Source organism: Mytilus edulis, chromosome 10 (assembly GCF_963676685.1).
Source record: "Mytilus edulis chromosome 10, xbMytEdul2.2, whole genome shotgun sequence".
NCBI classification, from domain to species: Eukaryota; Metazoa; Mollusca; class Bivalvia; order Mytilida; family Mytilidae; genus Mytilus; species Mytilus edulis.
In genome coordinates, this window is record NC_092353.1 from 42,193,524 (window position 1) to 42,213,744 (window position 20,221).

General features: G+C 31.8%; 1 protein-coding gene across 2 annotated transcripts; it reads right to left on the bottom strand.

The window, feature by feature from the left end:
* Nucleotides 1-3,109: 3,109 nt before the first annotated feature.
* On the bottom strand, nucleotides 3,110-15,298 carry LOC139491206 (centrosomal protein of 128 kDa-like). 2 transcript variants are annotated; one of them, XM_071278677.1, is made up of 8 exons: nucleotides 15,197-15,298; nucleotides 11,639-11,821; nucleotides 9,469-9,875; nucleotides 7,935-8,013; nucleotides 6,979-7,047; nucleotides 5,750-5,782; nucleotides 4,911-4,943; nucleotides 3,110-3,639 (listed from the first exon to the last, which is right to left on the bottom strand). In XM_071278677.1, the coding sequence occupies exons 2-8, from the start codon at nucleotides 11,721-11,723 to the stop codon at nucleotides 3,188-3,190; spliced, it is 1,158 nt and encodes a 385-aa protein (XP_071134778.1). In that variant the 5' UTR covers nucleotides 11,724-11,821; nucleotides 15,197-15,298; the 3' UTR covers nucleotides 3,110-3,187. The 2 variants fall into 2 exon arrangements, with proteins under 2 accessions (XP_071134778.1, XP_071134777.1); XM_071278676.1 differs by lacking the exon at nucleotides 15,197-15,298 and adding an exon at nucleotides 14,987-15,112.
* Nucleotides 15,299-20,221: the final 4,923 nt, after the last annotated feature.

Below are 20,221 nucleotides of genomic sequence, written 5' to 3' on the forward strand. Positions count from 1 at the left end.
CGACTCAACGTTAAAATGCAACACACACAGAAACGAACAATAATATAACAATGGCCATCTTCCTGACTTGGTACAGGACACTTTTAAAGGGGAATAAAAGTGGTGGGTTGAACCTGGTTTTGTGGCATGCCAAACCTCGCACTTTAATGGCAAAGTTAAATATAACATTGAAATGACAACATAATATTACAGGACTACAATACAAATTAATAGAACATATTAGACAAAGAAAAACATGATTAATAGATAACAAAAGCATCAGGTTTAAAATTCAATACGCCAAAAACGCGCCTTGTCCACACAAGACTTACAAGTGACGCCCAGATATAAAAGATCGAAAGTGAAAAAAGTACAAAGTTGTACAACACTGAAGATCAAAAGTTGAAAAGGTTTCGCCAAATACGGCATTGTTTTTATGCCCGGGATAAGAACATCCTTATTATATAGAACAGTTCATGCTATTGCAAACAGTAAATTTTAACAAATGAATATGAAAGAGATATACATAATGAAACTGAAGTATTAACTAATTACAGAAAACTAAACCCGAATACATAATGCTATTAAAGTTTAACACAGAATAGACACACCCGAATCAGTCCAGGCGTCAACGTAATTAAAAAAATGTGACGTCACATACGATGGCGAAAAGGCACAAACGTTATGCCACATTTTAAGTCATCTATAAGTCATCTATACCGTGTGATGCGTTTTCAGATTCATCACTGAACAACTACCAAAATATTTGGGCGCGTTGTCATTAGTGAGCTGTAGCTCGCAGTTTTATTTTTTTTTTCTTCGATTTTATCGTTCTTGATTCCAAAAAGAGGGTATAGAAACGAATGTTTCATATTTTATCTTTGAGAATACCAGTTTAGTATTATCGCGAGCCAAGCAGTTAGTGCTTCGGAAATGACATGATTTATAACATAGATTTTCTAAATAAAAATCCTTTAAGAAATACAATTAGACACTCAAATTCCGATTCCCTCACACAAAGCTGACCTTTATTAGTTTCGTCCCCTTCTTGTCACACGATTTATCAAGGATCTATACATGATCCCTGGCTTTGTATTTCAGTGTTCCTGATGAAGATGGGTTTTTTTTTGTTTCTTTTCTTATGATGTACCAAAATTAATCTAATATCGAACTTATTTATTGTTTTGATATTAAGATTAATGGTCTATATGGTGGAATACAAAAACAAATCACTGTTATATATGTGACGGTAGTAAAATAACAATACCAAGGCAATGATAATATTAAGGAATATGACAGTTGTTGTCAATTTGTTTGATGTGTTTTATCATTTGATTTAGACATTTTATTGGGGCCTATCCGTTTTGAATTTTCCTCGGATTTCAGTATTTTTGTGATTTTACTTTTGATGATTATAGTTTTTTTCATTGATATTTTCTAAAATAGTTTCAAACGCTCCCCTAACGTGTTCTACTCTCATGAGTACCGCGATACGATATTTTCAAACTCTTTTATTTTGAAACGAACCGTTCGTTTGTTTTATATTTCCATTTCAAATCGCGACGAAATTCAGTAAACATTGCTAAAAGCAGTTCTTAATTTCGACAATTGTTTTGTAGACAAAAACGTGTACACAAACAATCATCAATAGCATATTTGTTTACATATATCATGCATATGGGTTATTTGCTGTGACCGTCTTATTAAAGTACCTAAACAAAAGCATGTTAAAACGAAAACTATATATAGAAAGCATGCATATATATATATATGGTCTTTAATAATATGTCCTTAAAATTAGTTAGAGTATCAACACACATGCCGGTAGAAGGTTATTCAGGTATTTAATCCCGCTGCAAATGTTTGCACCTGTCCTAAGTCAGGAATCTGATGTACAGTAGTTGTAATTTATACGTGTTTCTCGTTTGTCGTTTTTTCATTTTATATAGATTAGACCGTTTGTTTTCCCGTTTGAATGGTTTTACACTAGTAATTTTGGGGCCCTTTATAGCTTGTTGTTCGGTGTGAGCCAAGGCTCCGTGTTGAAGGCCGTACATTGACCTATAATGGTTTACTTTTTTTATATTGTTATTTGGATGGAGAGTTGTCTCATTTGCACTCACACCACATCTTCCTATATCTATTTTGAAAAAAAAGTAACACTAATCGCACTTTTGAAACTACATGTACTAGCGGTGAGAGTTCTTGTTTCCTGCATGTTTGAAGCTTCTGATAGACCACTTTCACAATTACAAAACCAATCACTTCCCTAATGGCAGAAGTGCTGATAATCAATTATAAGATACTTATTTGCCGAATTATTTTGTCATTTCAGCATTATATATTTAATCGAATGCTCAACATGGGAAGGAAGCAACGTTGCCAATAGACGCACGAATGATGTTCACTAAAACTAAAGTTTTGGACTAAAAGGCAACGAACTAAAAAATTGTCTATTTTATCCACCGTTTTTATTTTAGCGATTTGATACAACCTATCAATCTGAGATCAATTTATGTAGATCTATATTAGCAACTACACAATGAACATGGCAATGTACGTACAACAACCTTACCGCATAGCAAGCTATAAGAAGTCCTGACTTGATAAAAATGAAATACAAACGAAAACAAACAAGGACTGATTAAGCATGTTAATGTAGAGAAGAATAAACGAAAAAAAAATATGATATACAGCAACAAAAGACAACAACGCAGTTACAGGCTCCTGTTTAATTACATACACATACCGGGTTCATATATGTGTACTTGCGCACCCATTCCTGTGACATTAGGTGTAACAGCACAATATAAGAAGAAGAAAAAAATATGAAATCGCTTGAAAAGAGATAGACACACCATGCCGACAGAAAATATTACAAAAAACTTATTAAAACACTTCTAACAAGAAAGACGTACTGATATAAAATTACTCTCAGTTAATTGAAGTAATTTCAAAGCCAATTACTAACACAAAAATAAGGCTGGAAAAAAATGTTGCTGAAATTTGGTAAGTTGAATCTTACATGCCTTTTTTACATATTTTTGCGGGTGTTATTTCTCCTATCATGTTGATGCTTCTGTTGTATTTCCAATTATCTAATAGAAATAAGAACAAAGTGTATAATACATTGTTTTTTCATTTGTTTCATGTATTGCTTTATTCATACAATTTATACAGTCATATTCCTACATATACATTTTAGAACTCAAGGCAATGTTTTTCTCCAAGAATTCACTAGTTTTTCTAACTTCCGTTTGAAAATTGGAAACTGACGATCAGTTGTGTCTTTAACAAATTTTAAAGGTATAATAGGAGATAAGTCGACTGAAATTTTTTCTTCATTCACTTGTAATGGGATTATTCTGTTTGCTTTCTGAGAATCTTCCAGCGACTGAATGACATTTATATGTTTTCCATAACCTGCAACAGTATCCGAATCGAGGCTTTTAGTTACATAGATGAAAACTAATCTACATGAGTCTAAGACAGAACTTAGCCCAGATAGGAGTTGACTTCCAGGTGCCAACAAATCTTCCGGAAGTGCAACTTGTAGATTGGATATATCTTGGAAATTGTTCATTAAGAATGTTTTACACTCATTGGCTTCATTCTGGTCTTTTTTTCCATGTAATATTAGAATATCATGGCGAAAGATATCTGCAACGATAAAATAAAATTGTTCTATAGATTTTAAGTACGACAGATCTTCAAGAAATTCAGTTGACTTCTTAATAAAAGCAATAGTAGTATACCGCTGCCAGTGTTCAATACCGGTCATCAGATCCAAAGCATCTCTGTTTTCAAATTAAGTCTTTAGCACACTTGCTTGCTCCATAGCTTTAAGATAAATTAAGAAATAATTCCTTCATGTCATGCTCTATGCTCGTTTTAACATGGGTAAGCATTATACTTGTCGATATTTTACACTGAGCGTTAGCGAGGTGTGAAATGTAGTCAAATATAATGTCAGCCTTAGTATGTCGATTCTAATAAAGGACAAATACAGTATTTGTATTGGTCGAAGCGTACGAAAATGCCGTAAAAATGTTTGGCTGTTCCCGTTTCCTCCCCAAGGAGTCAGTACATTACACTTTATATTTGATATGTTTAAAAACTACGAGCAGGGTAAATATATGTTGTTTTATAAAAATATATAATAAAAGTTTATGCTAGCTGCTTAAATATATATATTATAAAGGATAACGATGGAAATAACGTTAATATAAACAGTAAGTTCGTGCGCATGTGTCAAACATATTTTGTGCTCATTAAAACACGGCTTTGTTTACAAAGCGTAATAAGGACGTCATATTGGAACATAAAATAATAAATATAAAACAATATAATTATAATTGTATATATCTCCTTTATTTTCTGTCTTGTGGGAATGTGTAACAAACTATATATTTACAAAAATAAGCTGTATTATGATTGTCAATGAGATATTTATTCCTCAAATAATAAATAGATATTTATAGGTCTGAAACATCAGCAAATCCCATAACGTACAATAATCAGTCAAATGCTCCTGGGTACATTGTAGGAATTGTTCAACAATTCAAATAAGTAAAAAATCAAATTACCGTTCTGAAGTGTAGTATACTTACATTGTAGTTTAACAAAAAGCTGCTAGTAATTCAAAACACAATGCAAACTAATTAGTATACCAACCTATTACTGACTACAATATAAATCAGTTCACTCCGAACGAATTTAGTGTACGTAGGTCAAAGGTATACTACGACCTTGTGTACTGAAAAATATAAAACTACCAAGCAAGAAAATTCCAGACTAAATAATTAACCAGTTATCTTTTCAAATTGTTTGTTCATTAAAATCCTAATTGAAACTACGGACATGGGGGCAAAGGGGGGGGGCGAATTTTTACATTATCAATGTAGTATATATAATGTAAGTTATTTTCATACCTATTGATCTGTCTTCCTTCACGTCATGGTAACCTGTAAAATAGATAACAAAACGTATATTGAATATTATATGCTCAAATGATATAAGGCAAGTATGCGATCTATTGTTTTAGGCAATACTCAAAAGAACAATAACATAAGATACAGATTTCTGTCTCGGTCTGGCATGACAATACATGCATGATAGAAGAAATTTCAGCTCTTTTTTCCGATAACGTTCGACTGTTTGTACATGCTTTGATATGAACTATTCAAAATACTATTATCATTTTTATTACAAATAAAACATGATTTATTGATATGGCACAACAGAAGTATTATAGGTTAAATTGTACCAAAAAATCATTACGTCGTAAGAGTTGACAAAAAACATTCTAGTAATCGCGGTATAAGGAAGATCATCAGCTGAATTGGCGTAAAACATAAAGCACACATTAAACAGTTTACAGAATGAATTTACATTAAGTCATTTTAAATATTTTCCGCCCAATTCCATTAGAAAATGGAGACAGAAGATACAAAAGGAATGTTAAACTAATATGCTACAGACAAACTGATATCGATAAGGGGGGAGGGAATTAAATGACGAGAGTCTTCAAAAACAGAATACATAAAAAAGTAAAATGCATGTTCGTTGGTTGATTTGTACAACACCGATTTTATTTGATTCGGTGAGGACCATTCGTTTTCATTAACCGTTGAATGTTCCTGACTATCTATTATCATTTTCATTATGATTATTATTATAATCAAGAATGTATCGCTTCAAATAAAAAAAAATAGAAATGTCCTTGAAATTACATTACGAAAGTCGAAAATTCAATGTGACCCATTTATACCTATAGGTCTGTCTTCTTCTAGATCATGTTGACCTGTAAAACAGAAAAACAATAAGTGTTACGTGTTCTAATGATTTAAAATAGTGTGGTAGTCAGTATTCCAAACTTAAGTTCCAAATAAGGTACTATATTTGTCAGTCGGTTTTACACTAGTCATTTTTTGAGCTATTTGGTGTGATCCAAGGCTCCGTGTTGAAGACCGTACTTTTTCCTATAATGGTTTACTTTTACAATTTGAATGCTGAATGGAGATGTATCTTATTGACACCCATTCTACATCTTCTTGTATCTATTTGCAAAATACGTAATAAATGCAAATTCGATACAATTTAACTGAATATGCAGTCTATATACACTTTATAAAAAAGAAGATGTGGTATGATTGCCAATGAGACAACTATCCACAAAAGACCAAAATGACACAGACATTAACAACTATAGATCACCGTACGGCCTTCAACAATGAGCAAAGCCTATACCGCATAGTCAGCTATAAAATTCCCCGATAAGACAATGTAAAACAATTCAAACGAGAAAACTAACGGCCTTATTTATGTAAAAACAATTAACAAAAAACAAATATGTAACACATAAACAAACGACAACCACAACCACTGAATTACAGACTTTGTAGAAATTCCACATGAAATACGAATTGAAATCACTCTTCCTACGGATATAAGGTATATATGTAGATCAAAAATCGGAAAAGATATCTATAGGAAGATATACTTAGATCTACTGCTCTGAGCTTAAGGTGCGTTCGATTCCATATATAATAATCCTACTGTATCTTAAGAAGAACGTTGTGAACAATATTTTATTTTTACAGAAAGAAATATTTGTATTGTAATCGATATTTGAATATATGTCTGTACATATTATGTATATTAGTAAATTACCACATATATTATGCTTCGTCATACATTAGTACTCACCACATGTACTTTATCCTTTTATAATCCATAGTATTACAGAATAATTTCACGTTTTGTTCAATCACATCACTTATTTCCAATTCAAATAATAACTATCATTTTTCTCAAACAAATATGAAGTTCAAATCAACACTTGTTAGTCAGTGACCGGATATACGATAGTGATTATGTATTATACAGTGATTAAAACAAAGTTTCACATTATAATATATTAAAAACTTATTTAATGAAAATTATGAAAAATTATCAACAATAAAACAAAGAAATAGAAACAGTTGAACTTGTACATACTCGATATACTAGATTGGGTACTGGTTCGATAGTTGTCTCGTGGACCTTTTGATATCGATTCTTCTAATACTGTAAATAAATAAAATAGGATTTCATTTTCAAATTCTATTAATGTACACACTTTGTTTCTCTGTTGTTCATCGAAGAGTGTATATGCTTAAATATCAAATTTCTTCCCCTAAACGCTACTATATATGGCAGAAACAATCTGGAATATTGTAATTTTTCAAAAGAAATATAACAATTTTTGTTCCATACGGCATTAAGGGTTTCAAAAAATATCAAGAAACAGGTAGTATAGTATTGTTTATAACACGGTTTCAAAAGGAACTTCAGTTAGAGAATCAAATATGTACTGCACGGACTAATTATAACCCGTTGTAAATCAAATATGAATTCAAACCCCCCTAAATTTTGTCTGTAAGAATTATACCTCATATAATGTAAACAAGGCCCTTATAATTCCTTTTCTTAAAGATTGTGTTCTCCTTTTTTAAATTTTCAATATTTGTGTTCAACAATATAAAGATATATGATGAGAAATGCTTTTTTCACCACCCTAATTCCGACAGTGCTCGAGTAAGATAACGAATCAAATTTTCATCGGTCAGCGCCTACCGACGACATCTTAATTTAAGCGGCTTATGAACATGAACCACCCTGTACAATATGCTTCAATTACCCAAGTTTGTTCTGGGCAATGTTGATACATATGTAGAGACGGTAAAACAAATGCAATGTATCACAACAGTGATGAACTAATGATTGAAGGTGTATGTCTGAAATATATATCTGCATTGAAAGCAAATGTTACAGAGGACTGTACTTAACATACTACATCACTTATTTCTATACATTTATACATTGATGCAATTCATTTTTACTGTAGGCCTGTCAATCTAATAGTTTGTAGGCGTTTAAAATATGTGTTATCACGCTTGGAAGTATATATATACCTTCAACTGGAATTTCTTCATGAGTACTTGATTCTATCTTTTTGCTTATCTGTGTAATTTCTTCTGTAAGTCTGTTTATCTAAAACAAATGAAACAATCAGAAAAATTAAATTCGGAATTATTCTGTTTAATTTTCAGATAAATTCAAAACATCACATATAAATGTAAAAGGTCCGTAGGGCTTTTCTGGATTTATCTCCATTTGGAACTCTCACAGCCGAATATTTGAAATCCAAGGATATGTTTAACTGAAACAGTTGTAAGGCTTTAAAAAAAGTTACCTTAAATAATAGTCAAGGATAATTTTGTCTGAGAGAGTTGAAACCTTAGTTTCAAAAACGTTTATTCAAAAGTTAAACTTATATTAAAAAAAAGAGGTTTTCTTTTTGTCAATGTCTAGTTAATTATTAACAAAGTTTAATTTTCAAAGTGCTTCAATCTTTGATTATTTTTTACTACATTTAAATTAAACTCGTGTGTAGACACGGAGAGTATATGGTCTGATATGTATTTTGTAGAAACATGTCTATTGTTTGAGACTGTATCTTCCATTTAGATATATTTTTTTGTTTGTTGTTTTGTTTAGGTTTTTTGTTTGTTTGTTTGTTTGATTTTTTTTATAGATTGTCGGCACTCTTTAATCCTATCGACTTCATTATTATAACTACATCCATTCATATTTCATGTAGAGACCATTGTATACACGTACGACATGTGGTTTTTTGCTTCGTCAGATATATGTTCTATGTTATAGAAACAGTCGAGTCAAACATCATGTGACATTTAAACGTCGTTTTTCAGGAAATTGATTTCTTCCCTTGTCCATGGAAATTGCAAGACCATGTGTGCATCCATACAACTATTGAAGTTACAATGATATCAAAGATAGCACAAATAAGTAAAACCATTGAGCAAAGGAAATTTTACACACAAAAAAAATAATTTTTTGTCCAATATCTTATTTCAAAATTGAAGTTTGATATTACTCACTAGTGAACAATGTTTGATCTGAACAGCTCTCTTAGGACTTAACCAAAAATTACTTAGTAATTCTAAGTCTCTTTAAATTTTCAGTCTTATATACTGTGACATATAGTGTTTATTTTCTGTGTCATTTAGTCTCTTGTTTAGAGTTGTCTCATTGGAAATCATACCACATCTTCTTTGTATAGGTAAATTGTTGTTCAGACTTTCTTAGATGATTTCAATATCAAAATGTCAGTTTAAGACTAAAATTGGTTTACTTGTGGTAAATATAGGTCCTTTAAATTAAGGAAATATCTTACTAATCCAAAGTTCTGATTCCTTGCCCTACTTTGAGTATATTTTTTTTTTTTTTTATTTCTGGTTTTTCAGCTCCTTGCATTTTGTGTACTGTCAAAAGGTGCATCTGGTGCAATAACATTGGTATCGTTAATGTTTTCAATTGAAACCTAGTTTAAGGATAAAGTGCGACATTATGTATTGAACACTATAACTGGGGAGAAACATTTAAAAAACAAAAGTTATCAGTTCTTTAAACTATGTGCCATACCTTCAATGATATCGTATAAACTTCGTCTTTCATTTGTTCTAAACTGTCGCATTTCCCTTTAAGTAACTCCAGCTGGGTTTCAAAACGTTTAAGACTGGTGTTACATTGGAGGTTCAATTTTCTTGATCTGTCAACTATATTTGCTTCTTCTTTCTTCAAGGAAGCCTGGATTTCTTCGAATTTTCTTTCTAATGCTTTTTTATCATCTGTCTCTGCTTTACCTAGTTCATTTTGATATGTTTGTACTACTTTTAATTTATCTTGTAACTCTTTTGTAACAGTATTCTCGTATTTAATATGCTCTTCTAGTTTATCCTCTATAATGCTAGTTTGTTTTGCTTCTTGATATTGTTTTTCTTCCAACTGTTTTAAATTAGCCTGCAATGCTTGTAATTGTGTCAAGTTGGCTATAATATCAAACAAGAACAATTGGAAAATAAAAGAAATAATTCATTAGTACGCTATTGGTTAAACTTTAAGTTTTAACATTTCAAAATTTAAAAAATGGTTACAACAACCAATTTAGCATTGTCACTTGGTAATTATGGACAAACCAAGTCAGAATGAAACAAACCAAAGATGTTTCACTTCTTTCAAGGGTGACTCTCCTCAAAAAGATAATCATAGCTTAAAGAAAGTAATTTTACAAATATATGTTATGTTAATATTATCTGAATTGTAGTTCTTTTTGTTTGAAAAGTGTTTTTATATCAAATAATTTGAAAGTTATTTTATAATGTATGGGAGTACCCATTATGGCCTCGTCATAATACTCTTGTATGTCTTTGTTTTTTTATAGAAATTAAGATAATAACACAATGTTGACTGCTGTGCCCTTATTTTTGACATTTTTTTGTTTTGTTTTCTACATAGGAAATGGCAAAATTTGATTTTGACATTTGATTGAAGACTTTCCATTTTGAATTTTCCTTGGAGTTCAGTATCTTTTTTTAATTTAATTTTGGCTATAAAGGGCACTATTTAGATTTACTAATTCCTTAAAAACAAATTTCTTCCATTTATCTAATATAAATTAACAGCTCCGCTGACAACTTTTAAATTTTACGATTCAAGATTCTGACCAAACCCTTTTTTTCTGTTCTGTTAATCATAACACCAACCAATGAGTTTTCAGCTTCTAAATTTGGGAAGTTATTTACTACTAAGACAATCCCAAAAGATACTGGAAGTCTTTATAACAGGGAAAAGTAAGGAGCGTTGTAAGATCATTGTAAGTAAAATGTGGACACATGATCTCTATTTCAATCAGATGAGTCGTTTCAATCAGATGACTGATATGGCGCGTAATTAAGCAATCAAACGTCACTATATGGCCTTCAACGATGAGCTTAACCTATTGCATACAATTAGCTTTAACTAAAAGTCCCAGATTTTACAAGATTTCTTTCACACTGCTTACATTCAGTGTAGCATATGTTATTCTCGTGTTCATTTCTTACAAAATATTCCGAATTGTATCCCAAACTATGAATGTGTAGCGTTTAGTACCCTTTTATATAGAGAAAAATGAATTGTGGAATTTTTTCTTTTAGACGGGGTTTCGACTTTTTCATGTGATATTGTGGTGTAAAGGCTATATATCGAAGGTGTATATAGAAAATCCAGAGAACAACCAAGATTTAAAATACTCCAGGAGTTCTTTTGAGTTCTAAATAATCCAAATATGTTTTATTCCACTTCGCGACTAATCGTTTTCACAGTATTTCTATTATTCCTTTCACTGCAGACAAACTGTCGGGTAAATCTAATGAACAATTCACTAGCAGAACATGCTGAGGATTTGGTTGTTTGCCGTACGTTGTTTCTTCTGTTTTTGTTAAGTTTATGTATTTAATACAAACATGGTAACTCCTCGTATTTGTTGCTCAATGATATATCCAATAAGGTTTGCCACCATCCCAATCTTCTCAAGTTACCTTGGCTTTCATAAACGATAATGTATTTCAAAATATCTGATAAGATATCGATAGTTATGGGATATAAAATAAGTAAGATATTAATGAAGTTTGCATACCCAAATAAGTATAATTGGCTGAATGCTTATCTCACGCTAGATTGAGACAAATGCAGTAACGTATACTTACGGTATTAATGCAATGGCTTTAATGATTTGTTTATTCCCTTGAACAAAAAGTTCTCGTATCCTTACCCGTCCGTACTCTGAACATTTTATATGAAATTCCACATCCAAGCAAAACGCCGCCTAACAGGCAAACAGAATCCCTTATACTCATGGTTAAGCAATGTTGCAAAAACTAAAAGTTTTCTTAATAACAGCCACCATTCATCTCAAATCCTTCATTTCACATCTTCATTTTCTAACACTTTATTTCTAGAAAAAAAACCATGTTATGCATAAAATTAAGATATTGATTTGAATGATGTCAACACTAAAAGTGTTTCTGGCTCTTTTTTTTTTTTTTGGTCTTTTAATTTGCGATATAATTTCATTATGAATATTTTTTTAATTTAAAAACGTATCGAATATAGAGCGGTGAATAGAATTATTACCTTTGGATAACTCTTGGCATTGACATAGCAATGATATTTATTCATCTGATGTAGACAACTGACATCAAGTTTTATCAAAAGTCATGATCCTGTTTATTTATATATAATAGCTATATGTAGGAATAGTATAAACGTTTAAATAAGTGGGAACTTTACTACAGACATTCATCAGCAGTCTTCCAGTTGATTTATACTTTGCCTCTCTCTCTTATACTAGACTGGCAATACTATTTATATAGTATTCGTCTAAACAAATAGCTCATCAATGTTAATTCAGTTTAGCAAATTGTACCCTCCCCCTCCCGCGGATTTTAAACACTACTCGCACTATGTCTAGTGTCCTAAACCCGTCTAAATAATGCACGTGGCATTATTACCATCTAGTGCTGGTCATGAGATAGTTATCAAAGGTACCAGGATTATAATTTAGTACGCCAGACGTGCGTTTCGTCTACATAAGACTCATCAGTGACGCTCATGTCAAAATATTTATAAAGCCAAACAAGTACGAAGTTGAAGAGTATTGAGGATCCAAAATTCCAAAAAGTAGTGCCAAATACGGCTAAGGTAATCTATTCCTGGGATAAGAACATCCTTAGTTTTTCGAAAAATTCAAAGTTTTGTAAACAGGAAATTTATAGAAATGACCACATAATTGATATTCATGTCAACACCGAAGTGCTTACTCCTTGGATGGAGATACCCTTGGGGACGCAACGTCCACCAGCAGTGGCATCGACCCAGTGGTGAAGATAGTTATCAAAGGTACCAGGATAATATTTTAGTACGCCAGACGCGCGTTTCGTCTACATAAGACTCATCAGTGACACCTCATGTCAAAATATTTATAAAGCCAAACAAGTACGAAGTTGACGAGCATTGAAGATCCAAAATTCCAAAAAGTTTTGTCAAATACGGTTAAGGTTATCTATGCCTGGGATTAGAAAATCCTTACTTTTTTTAAAAATTCAAAGTTTTGTAAACAGGAAATTTATAAAAATGACCACATAATTGATTTTCATGTCAACACCGAAGTGCTGAGCTAAGGAATATTTCAAAAACAACTGAAATTCAAAAATTCTCGCATTTTAGTTTGTATTTTTCTAACAAATTTAACTCTGATTCCGCACGTGCTTTTCATGACAACTTCAAAACAATGCATCTGAAAACAAACGATTGTATAATCGTTTATCGAACGCACATTTTGAGTAGTCTAACAAAAAGCTGATTCTAGACTAAATAACTAATCATAGATGCCAGGAATGATATGCTGTACGCCAAACGCGCGTATCGTTTTCAAAAGATTCATCTGTAACGTTAAGATAACAAAATAATAAAAAGGTCACATAAAGTTCGAAACATTGAAAACCAAAAAATTCCGTAAAGTTTTGGTTGTCAGATAATACTATTCCTTGGGTAGAACATTCTAAGTATTTTGAATATTCTAATGTTGTAATTAGTTTATTTATAACTGTGACCATATCAGTGATAATTTATGATAATACAAATTTTGTAATTCATAAGTTACAAAGAACTGACTAAATGAAATTGAGAATGGAAATGAGGAATGAGTCAAAGAGACAACAACCCGACCATAGAACAGACAACAGCAGAAGGTCACCAACAGGTCTTCAATGCAGCGAGAAATTCCCGCACCCGGAGGCGTCCTTCAGCTGGCCCCTAAACAAATATATATACTAGTTCAGTGATAATGAGCGCCATACTAAACTCTAAATTGTACACAAGAAACTAAAATTAAAAATAATACAAGACTAACAAAGGCTAGAGGCTCCTAACTGGGGACATATTTTTAGATCTAATGTACTATTTAAGTGACAAAAATAAAGTTTTTGAACGTTTTGTCAATAACAAAAATGAAAACTCAATGCAGCCTTTATTATTATGAGGCTGACTTCATATAGGAACTTCTTAGGAAGAGAGATAAGAAGTTGGCAATATCCTTTAACTTTACTTTCCGCTATATACATGATATAGATTATGTTTAAAACGGATGGAAAATGATCAATTTACAAATAAATACCTCAAGTGATACAAACAAGGACTTATATTACATAGAACAAAACGTTAAATTGTTTTCCAGTCATACTTGAACAAGCTTTTTAAATGAAGAAAGGGGATAAACTGTATCGACTATTCTATTTTTAAACACCAGTACTACTTTGTTTTTCATCGGTAAACATACAGGATTGTGGTCTTCCTCAAAATTAAATTTGGCCGTTATCTACATCTTTTCGTACTTTCCCAAGTTATGTCTATGTCTATATAAGATGACACATAGATATCATATATGGGAACCAGTACCTAAACAAAACAATATATCTGTTAATATCATACATTTTGTATATCACCCCAAAAGAAGAATGGTTCATGAAATAGCTGTATTTACAAAGTACATCCTATAAAGAATACCATACAGTCTTCGACAATAGACTGGTGACTATACATTATGGAAATGTCTACCTATTTACAATTGTCGACTTGAGCTCTTGGAATTGACGTCTCATGTCGATATAAAGGATATGATATTGAAATTGAAAAAGTCGTATAATGTGTACAACACAGTATATAATTCATTGCGTATTCCGAGAAAAGCAATCATGTTATTCTTATCAGACGGGATCATGGAGTCTAAATACCTCCAAAATATGTACTGAGCTCTAATTGTCAGTTTATAATACTTTACATAAAACTGTTTCTGATAATTGGGTCTGACTTTTTTCTAGTACACCATTCTATAAAAATAACCACATACCATGTATTAAAGATACTCATTAGTGGTATAATTGTGTAACAGTGCCGTAAGTCTTCTGTTACATTAAAGAAGTATCGACTTGGTGATTTAACTTGTAACAACGCCATTTTATGAACATTTGACCTACATTCACTGGGAATTAAAATGCATGCCATCTTATTTTTTGTTTAAAGGTACACACTTTCTAAATATGATCGTTCTATAATTACTTACCTTTTATTAGTTTAAATCCAAATCTAAAATATATACATGTATAATCCAGCCGACGGGTCCCTGAAAATCCTTTGGCCACTACACGTTGTACAGTGTTTCACATTATTTTTTGTGTTCTCATTCTATTTATAAATACGTGTATCTGACTGGCATATCTATGTTTTTCTACTTCAGACAGAATTCATGTTTTAAAGAATATACTTAACTTACCATGCTTACTGTAAACGTATTTAATCAAAACTAGATACATTTACATTCTTTAACGTGTCACTATCAATGAAATAAGATCACAAATCATATATTGGCCTTAAATTGTAAAATTAGAACAGGGATATACCAACATCAAAAATAGATTTAAAGTACAGGATATATTGATATATTTACATTTATCAATGTTTTCTAAATACCGATTTTGTATGCATTGTTACAGTACATAAATCCATTTCATAAATAATTTACTTATTACATCTATAGTACTTTGTCTAATACGCTGTAATTTTTGTAGTCCTATTAGTGAAAAGGTAACGGGACTGTAGTTATGACATAAGGAACATATCCGATATCATCTGTAAAACGGATATTCCATATGAGGTCTCTCCATATAGGTCAACCAACTCGTGATGGCGTCCGTAAAATTTACGAAGGTGATGACAACTTTACAATCTGGAACTCTTGGTTTAATAGCTTCCTTGTGAGCAGCAAACATCTATCAAGGTATTCGAGATAGGAAATGCAAGTCCGGGGAAATGGTTTCAAATGGGATATATATACTCCATATACAGGCGCTGCTGGAATGTTGCCCAACAGAATTGGAAAGTTTACAATTGGGAATTTGAAATAATCTTTATTATCGTAAAATTTTGTTTTCAACCGACCCTCATTGTCAATTGCTAGATGCAGCCAAGATATGAGGCAGACTTAAATGCATCCTTTATTTCTAGTTCGATAGAATAGATGCGTTCAACATAATTACAAAATTTGGAATTATTTAGTGTAAAACATCCTCCATGTAGTGGAAAGTAAAACTAAAGGATATTGCTAACTTCTTTCCTTTCTTCCTAAGGATTTCCTGTAAAAATTCACCCAGATAAGAATATAGGAGCAAGTCGGAAAGAGAGGCACAATTGGTTCCAGTGGGAATGCCGATAGTTTGTTGAATAACACGTCCTTCAAACGTTACAAAAAATGTTCACAGTTACTATATAACGTTTCTGCTTCAAGTTTTGGAAGCTAAAACATTCTTTATGTAAATATGAACCAATAAAATAATAAAATAATAAGAAAGATATATGCATCCAAACGTTATCCTTTGAATTGTGGAGTTCCGTGTAAGACGATCAAAATTGTCACACAACAGCGATCAAAAATGTCAAATAAACATCGGAAAATCAATATTCGCTGACTGAATTTTTACATGTACCTTTTCTGATATATAATCTTACCTGTCTGAAAGTTTCAAACCCATTGTTCCAGTAGAAATTCAAATACATTCATTTTCTCAATATAGGATATTTTTATTGACTGTACAATCGCTTGCAAGTTTACTGTACAATCACTCGGAGCCTTCATGTACAATCACTTGGAGCTTCCCTGTAGAATTGCATGGCAAAATTTATTAAATACACTGCATATGCATTGCATTGGTTGTTCCTTGTCTGTCCTATTATATTCGTCTATGGTATTTGAAATGAAAATAAGCACAAAACCAGTCATTGTGACAATTAAGATTCTATCAAGGAACCTTTTTAAGGTGACAACATATCAGAGATAAAAACAAAATGTGTACAATAGATACAAAAAAGAAGATGTGGTATGATTGCCAAAGAGACAGCTCTCCACAAGAGACCAAAATGACACAGAAATTACCAATTATAGATCACCGTATGGCCATCAATAATGAGCAAAGCCAATACCGCATAGTCAGCTATAAACGGCCCCGAAATAACAATGTAAAACGAGAAAACTAACGGCTTATTTGTGTACAAAAAATGAACGAAAAACAAATATGTAACACATGAACAAACAACCACTGAATTAGTATACAAGACAAAAAGAAAAGGACTACAAAATATGTTAGGAATCTAATATAAAATAAAAATGAAAATAATCCTCGAACAAAATAAACATTTATATATACCGAAAAGGTGACTAGATGCTCTGGAAGGGTAATTAGCATATCTAAAATTTTACTTAATATATTATTTACCAGCAATTTAAAAAAAATAATAAATACATATTTGAACAATCTTTTAACTCGAGTCGACCCGAATCGGACGAATTGACGTAGGCCAAGTACTCGGGTAAAGGGCAATAATTTTCTCCTTGATAGAGACTCTCTATAAATACAATGTATAATATAACAGTGATCGCCTTGGTGAAGAAACTTGAAATTGATAGCTAATAGCAAATATACTTTATTTATAGTATACGTATGTTCATAGTATACAGAAACGCGAAAATAATGGAATTTAACAGAAAACAAAAAATAATGGACTTTAGAAAAAAAAGTAGAGGGCTTAATAAAATTGTCCTGTCTCCAAGAATTGTGATACCTTTTCCGAAACTCTTCAGACATAACATCTTTTACAAAAATTCTCCCTACAACAGTTAACATACTTTCAACCAAGCTCTGAATGCCCGCAATTTCGCGGGTGTGTTCTAGTTAGTATAATGGTTTTATGGTCCGGCCATGCGTGTATGGTCAGACCATATGCGTACACCCATATGGTCATGGCCATACCCGTATGGTCCAAATACTTATATGGTCCTGAATATATATACATATATTTATGTATAGGAAGATGTGGTATGAGTGCCGATGAGACAGCTCTCCATCCAAATAACAATTTATAAAAGTAAACCATTATAGGTCAAGGTACGGCCTTCAACACAGAGCCTTGACTCACACCGAATAACAAGCTATAAAGGGCCCCAACATTACAAGTGTAAAACCATTCCAACGGGAAAAACCAACGGTATAATCTATATAAAAAACGAGAAACGAGAAACATGTATAAACTACATAAACAAACGACAACTACTGTACATCAGATTCCTGACTTAGGACAGGTGCAAACATTTGCAGCGGGATTAAACGTTTTAATGGTACCAAACCCTCTCCATTTTACTGAGACAATAGTATAACATCACAACATAGAATAACACACGATAAAATATCAATTGGAGGGCTTAACACAATAACAAATTTTAACATACTATGAACGAATAAATTTGAGATGCGATACCTGAATGCAAATACACGGGTGTCATTCGGTTTATCGAGAGAAATGATCGTGAAAGAATATCTAACGGCGGTCAAGTATTGAGAGACGATCGTGAAAGTTCTGGTAACGGATCGTGAAAGACATTTAATGTACATTCTAGTTCAGAATCTTTGAAAAAATCGCTTAATTATCAAAACGCGGAAAAAATCCGAACAAAAAAATATGTCTGTCAAAATGGTTTAACTTCCTCAACATAACTGTGAAAGAAGATAAAGAAAATATGAAGTACTTTTTGAAAAAACACAAAAGGCGCAATGCGTGTCTATGAAATTAATTACAAATAACACGCTTTTAGTACCTATAATGGTCATATTTCAGAATATTATGATATATTTGAAATTTGTTCTTTGGTGTATCTGATAGTACAGTAAAATTAAAGTATGTTCTTCCCTTAAAAGCGTTAATTGGTTTATGAAAACCTTGAATTTGTTGAATTTCCATCAAACTTGATCGTGAAAGATCAGGCAACGTATTATTTTGATGGTGAAAGAAAATGCGTGACCAGACTTAATACTAGTAATCAGAAATTAGTATTTCTTTAACCATTTGATAAACCTGCAACTGGTTGAAGCCTGTAACTATTTTGATAAGGATGAACATTAAAGCTATTATTTTTTTTCTATTCAACACTTTACCTCGAAAGTTAAAAATAATCAACAACTCAAAACGTGTCTAAATAAGTGTGAAAGATTCAGCTCTGTACTTTCAACAGTACTTTCTTAAGTTCTTTATATACAACGCAGATGTGGATTGCTTTAAGTATATACTACAGACTGTAGAATACCAGATCGCAAATGCTGGAATGTCTGCTTTACTTTTATAGTATATTTGTTTAACGTCTATAATATCAAGGGTTTTACTTAAAGTGTCAAATGCGCTTAAGATTGTCATTGGTTCATAAAAAGAGGTCAAGGTCACATGAACCATGCCATACAGATCTCTACAAATATCCTGTACACCAAATAAATGTGTTTCGATCCTTACAGTGCCTTAGAAACTGACAAATGTAAAAGTTATGCTTGGCCAATTAATTCGGAACATAAGGTCAAAAGTATATGAACCCTGACCGACAGCCAGACATAGACATCTTACTATCATTCAATATATCAAATACAATTGACATCACCATTGTCATATATGAAACATGCAGATAGACAAGTATACCATACACGAAATACCTTGGCGCTATAGCATTCAGGTATATATCCAAAAGGACAAAACAACATAAAACAAACATTGCCGAATGATGCATGATAATGAGTTCGATGTTAGTTGAAACCTTGCAGAAGTCGAAAATGTACACCTTACAATCATAACAACAACACTGGATTGTTTTTTCGGCGTTTTGTCATCCATTGTCTTTTATTATTGCCGTACTGTTATTTCTTTTCATTTTCTGAAAATATTAATACTTTGAAATGCTTAAACCTATTGAGGATGTTGACCTATCTAGCTTTTCTCAATACCAATAACAAATATTAATTATCATATAATTGAAGAATAATTTGAACGTCTTCGTAGCATCAGATCTTTCACGATCCTTTTCACGATCTTCAAAAATGCGGTACGTCATCTTTCACGATCAGAAAAATCAATTTTGTGTAAATAGTTCTTTATTTACCAAGTTTCAGATTATATTTATACAAAATAACTATGAGAACCATTTGATTAATTCAAATAGAATGCCCTTACTCGGATAAAAGTAGTTTATCTAGTCGAATTTGTGAAAAAATCGTGTTTGTTTACATTTTTTATGTCATTGAAATGTCGAGAAGCAATCTGCCTTTTGTTGTTTTGTAAAAACTATGTACTTTTGAAATTGGATATTCTCACATACTGATCATAATGTTAAACCATTTTGACAGACAGTTTTATTTTGTCGTAAATTTGTCTGTGTAATTAATTAAATTAGAATATTTACTGATCTTTTATATGTCCTCTCGATTAAATG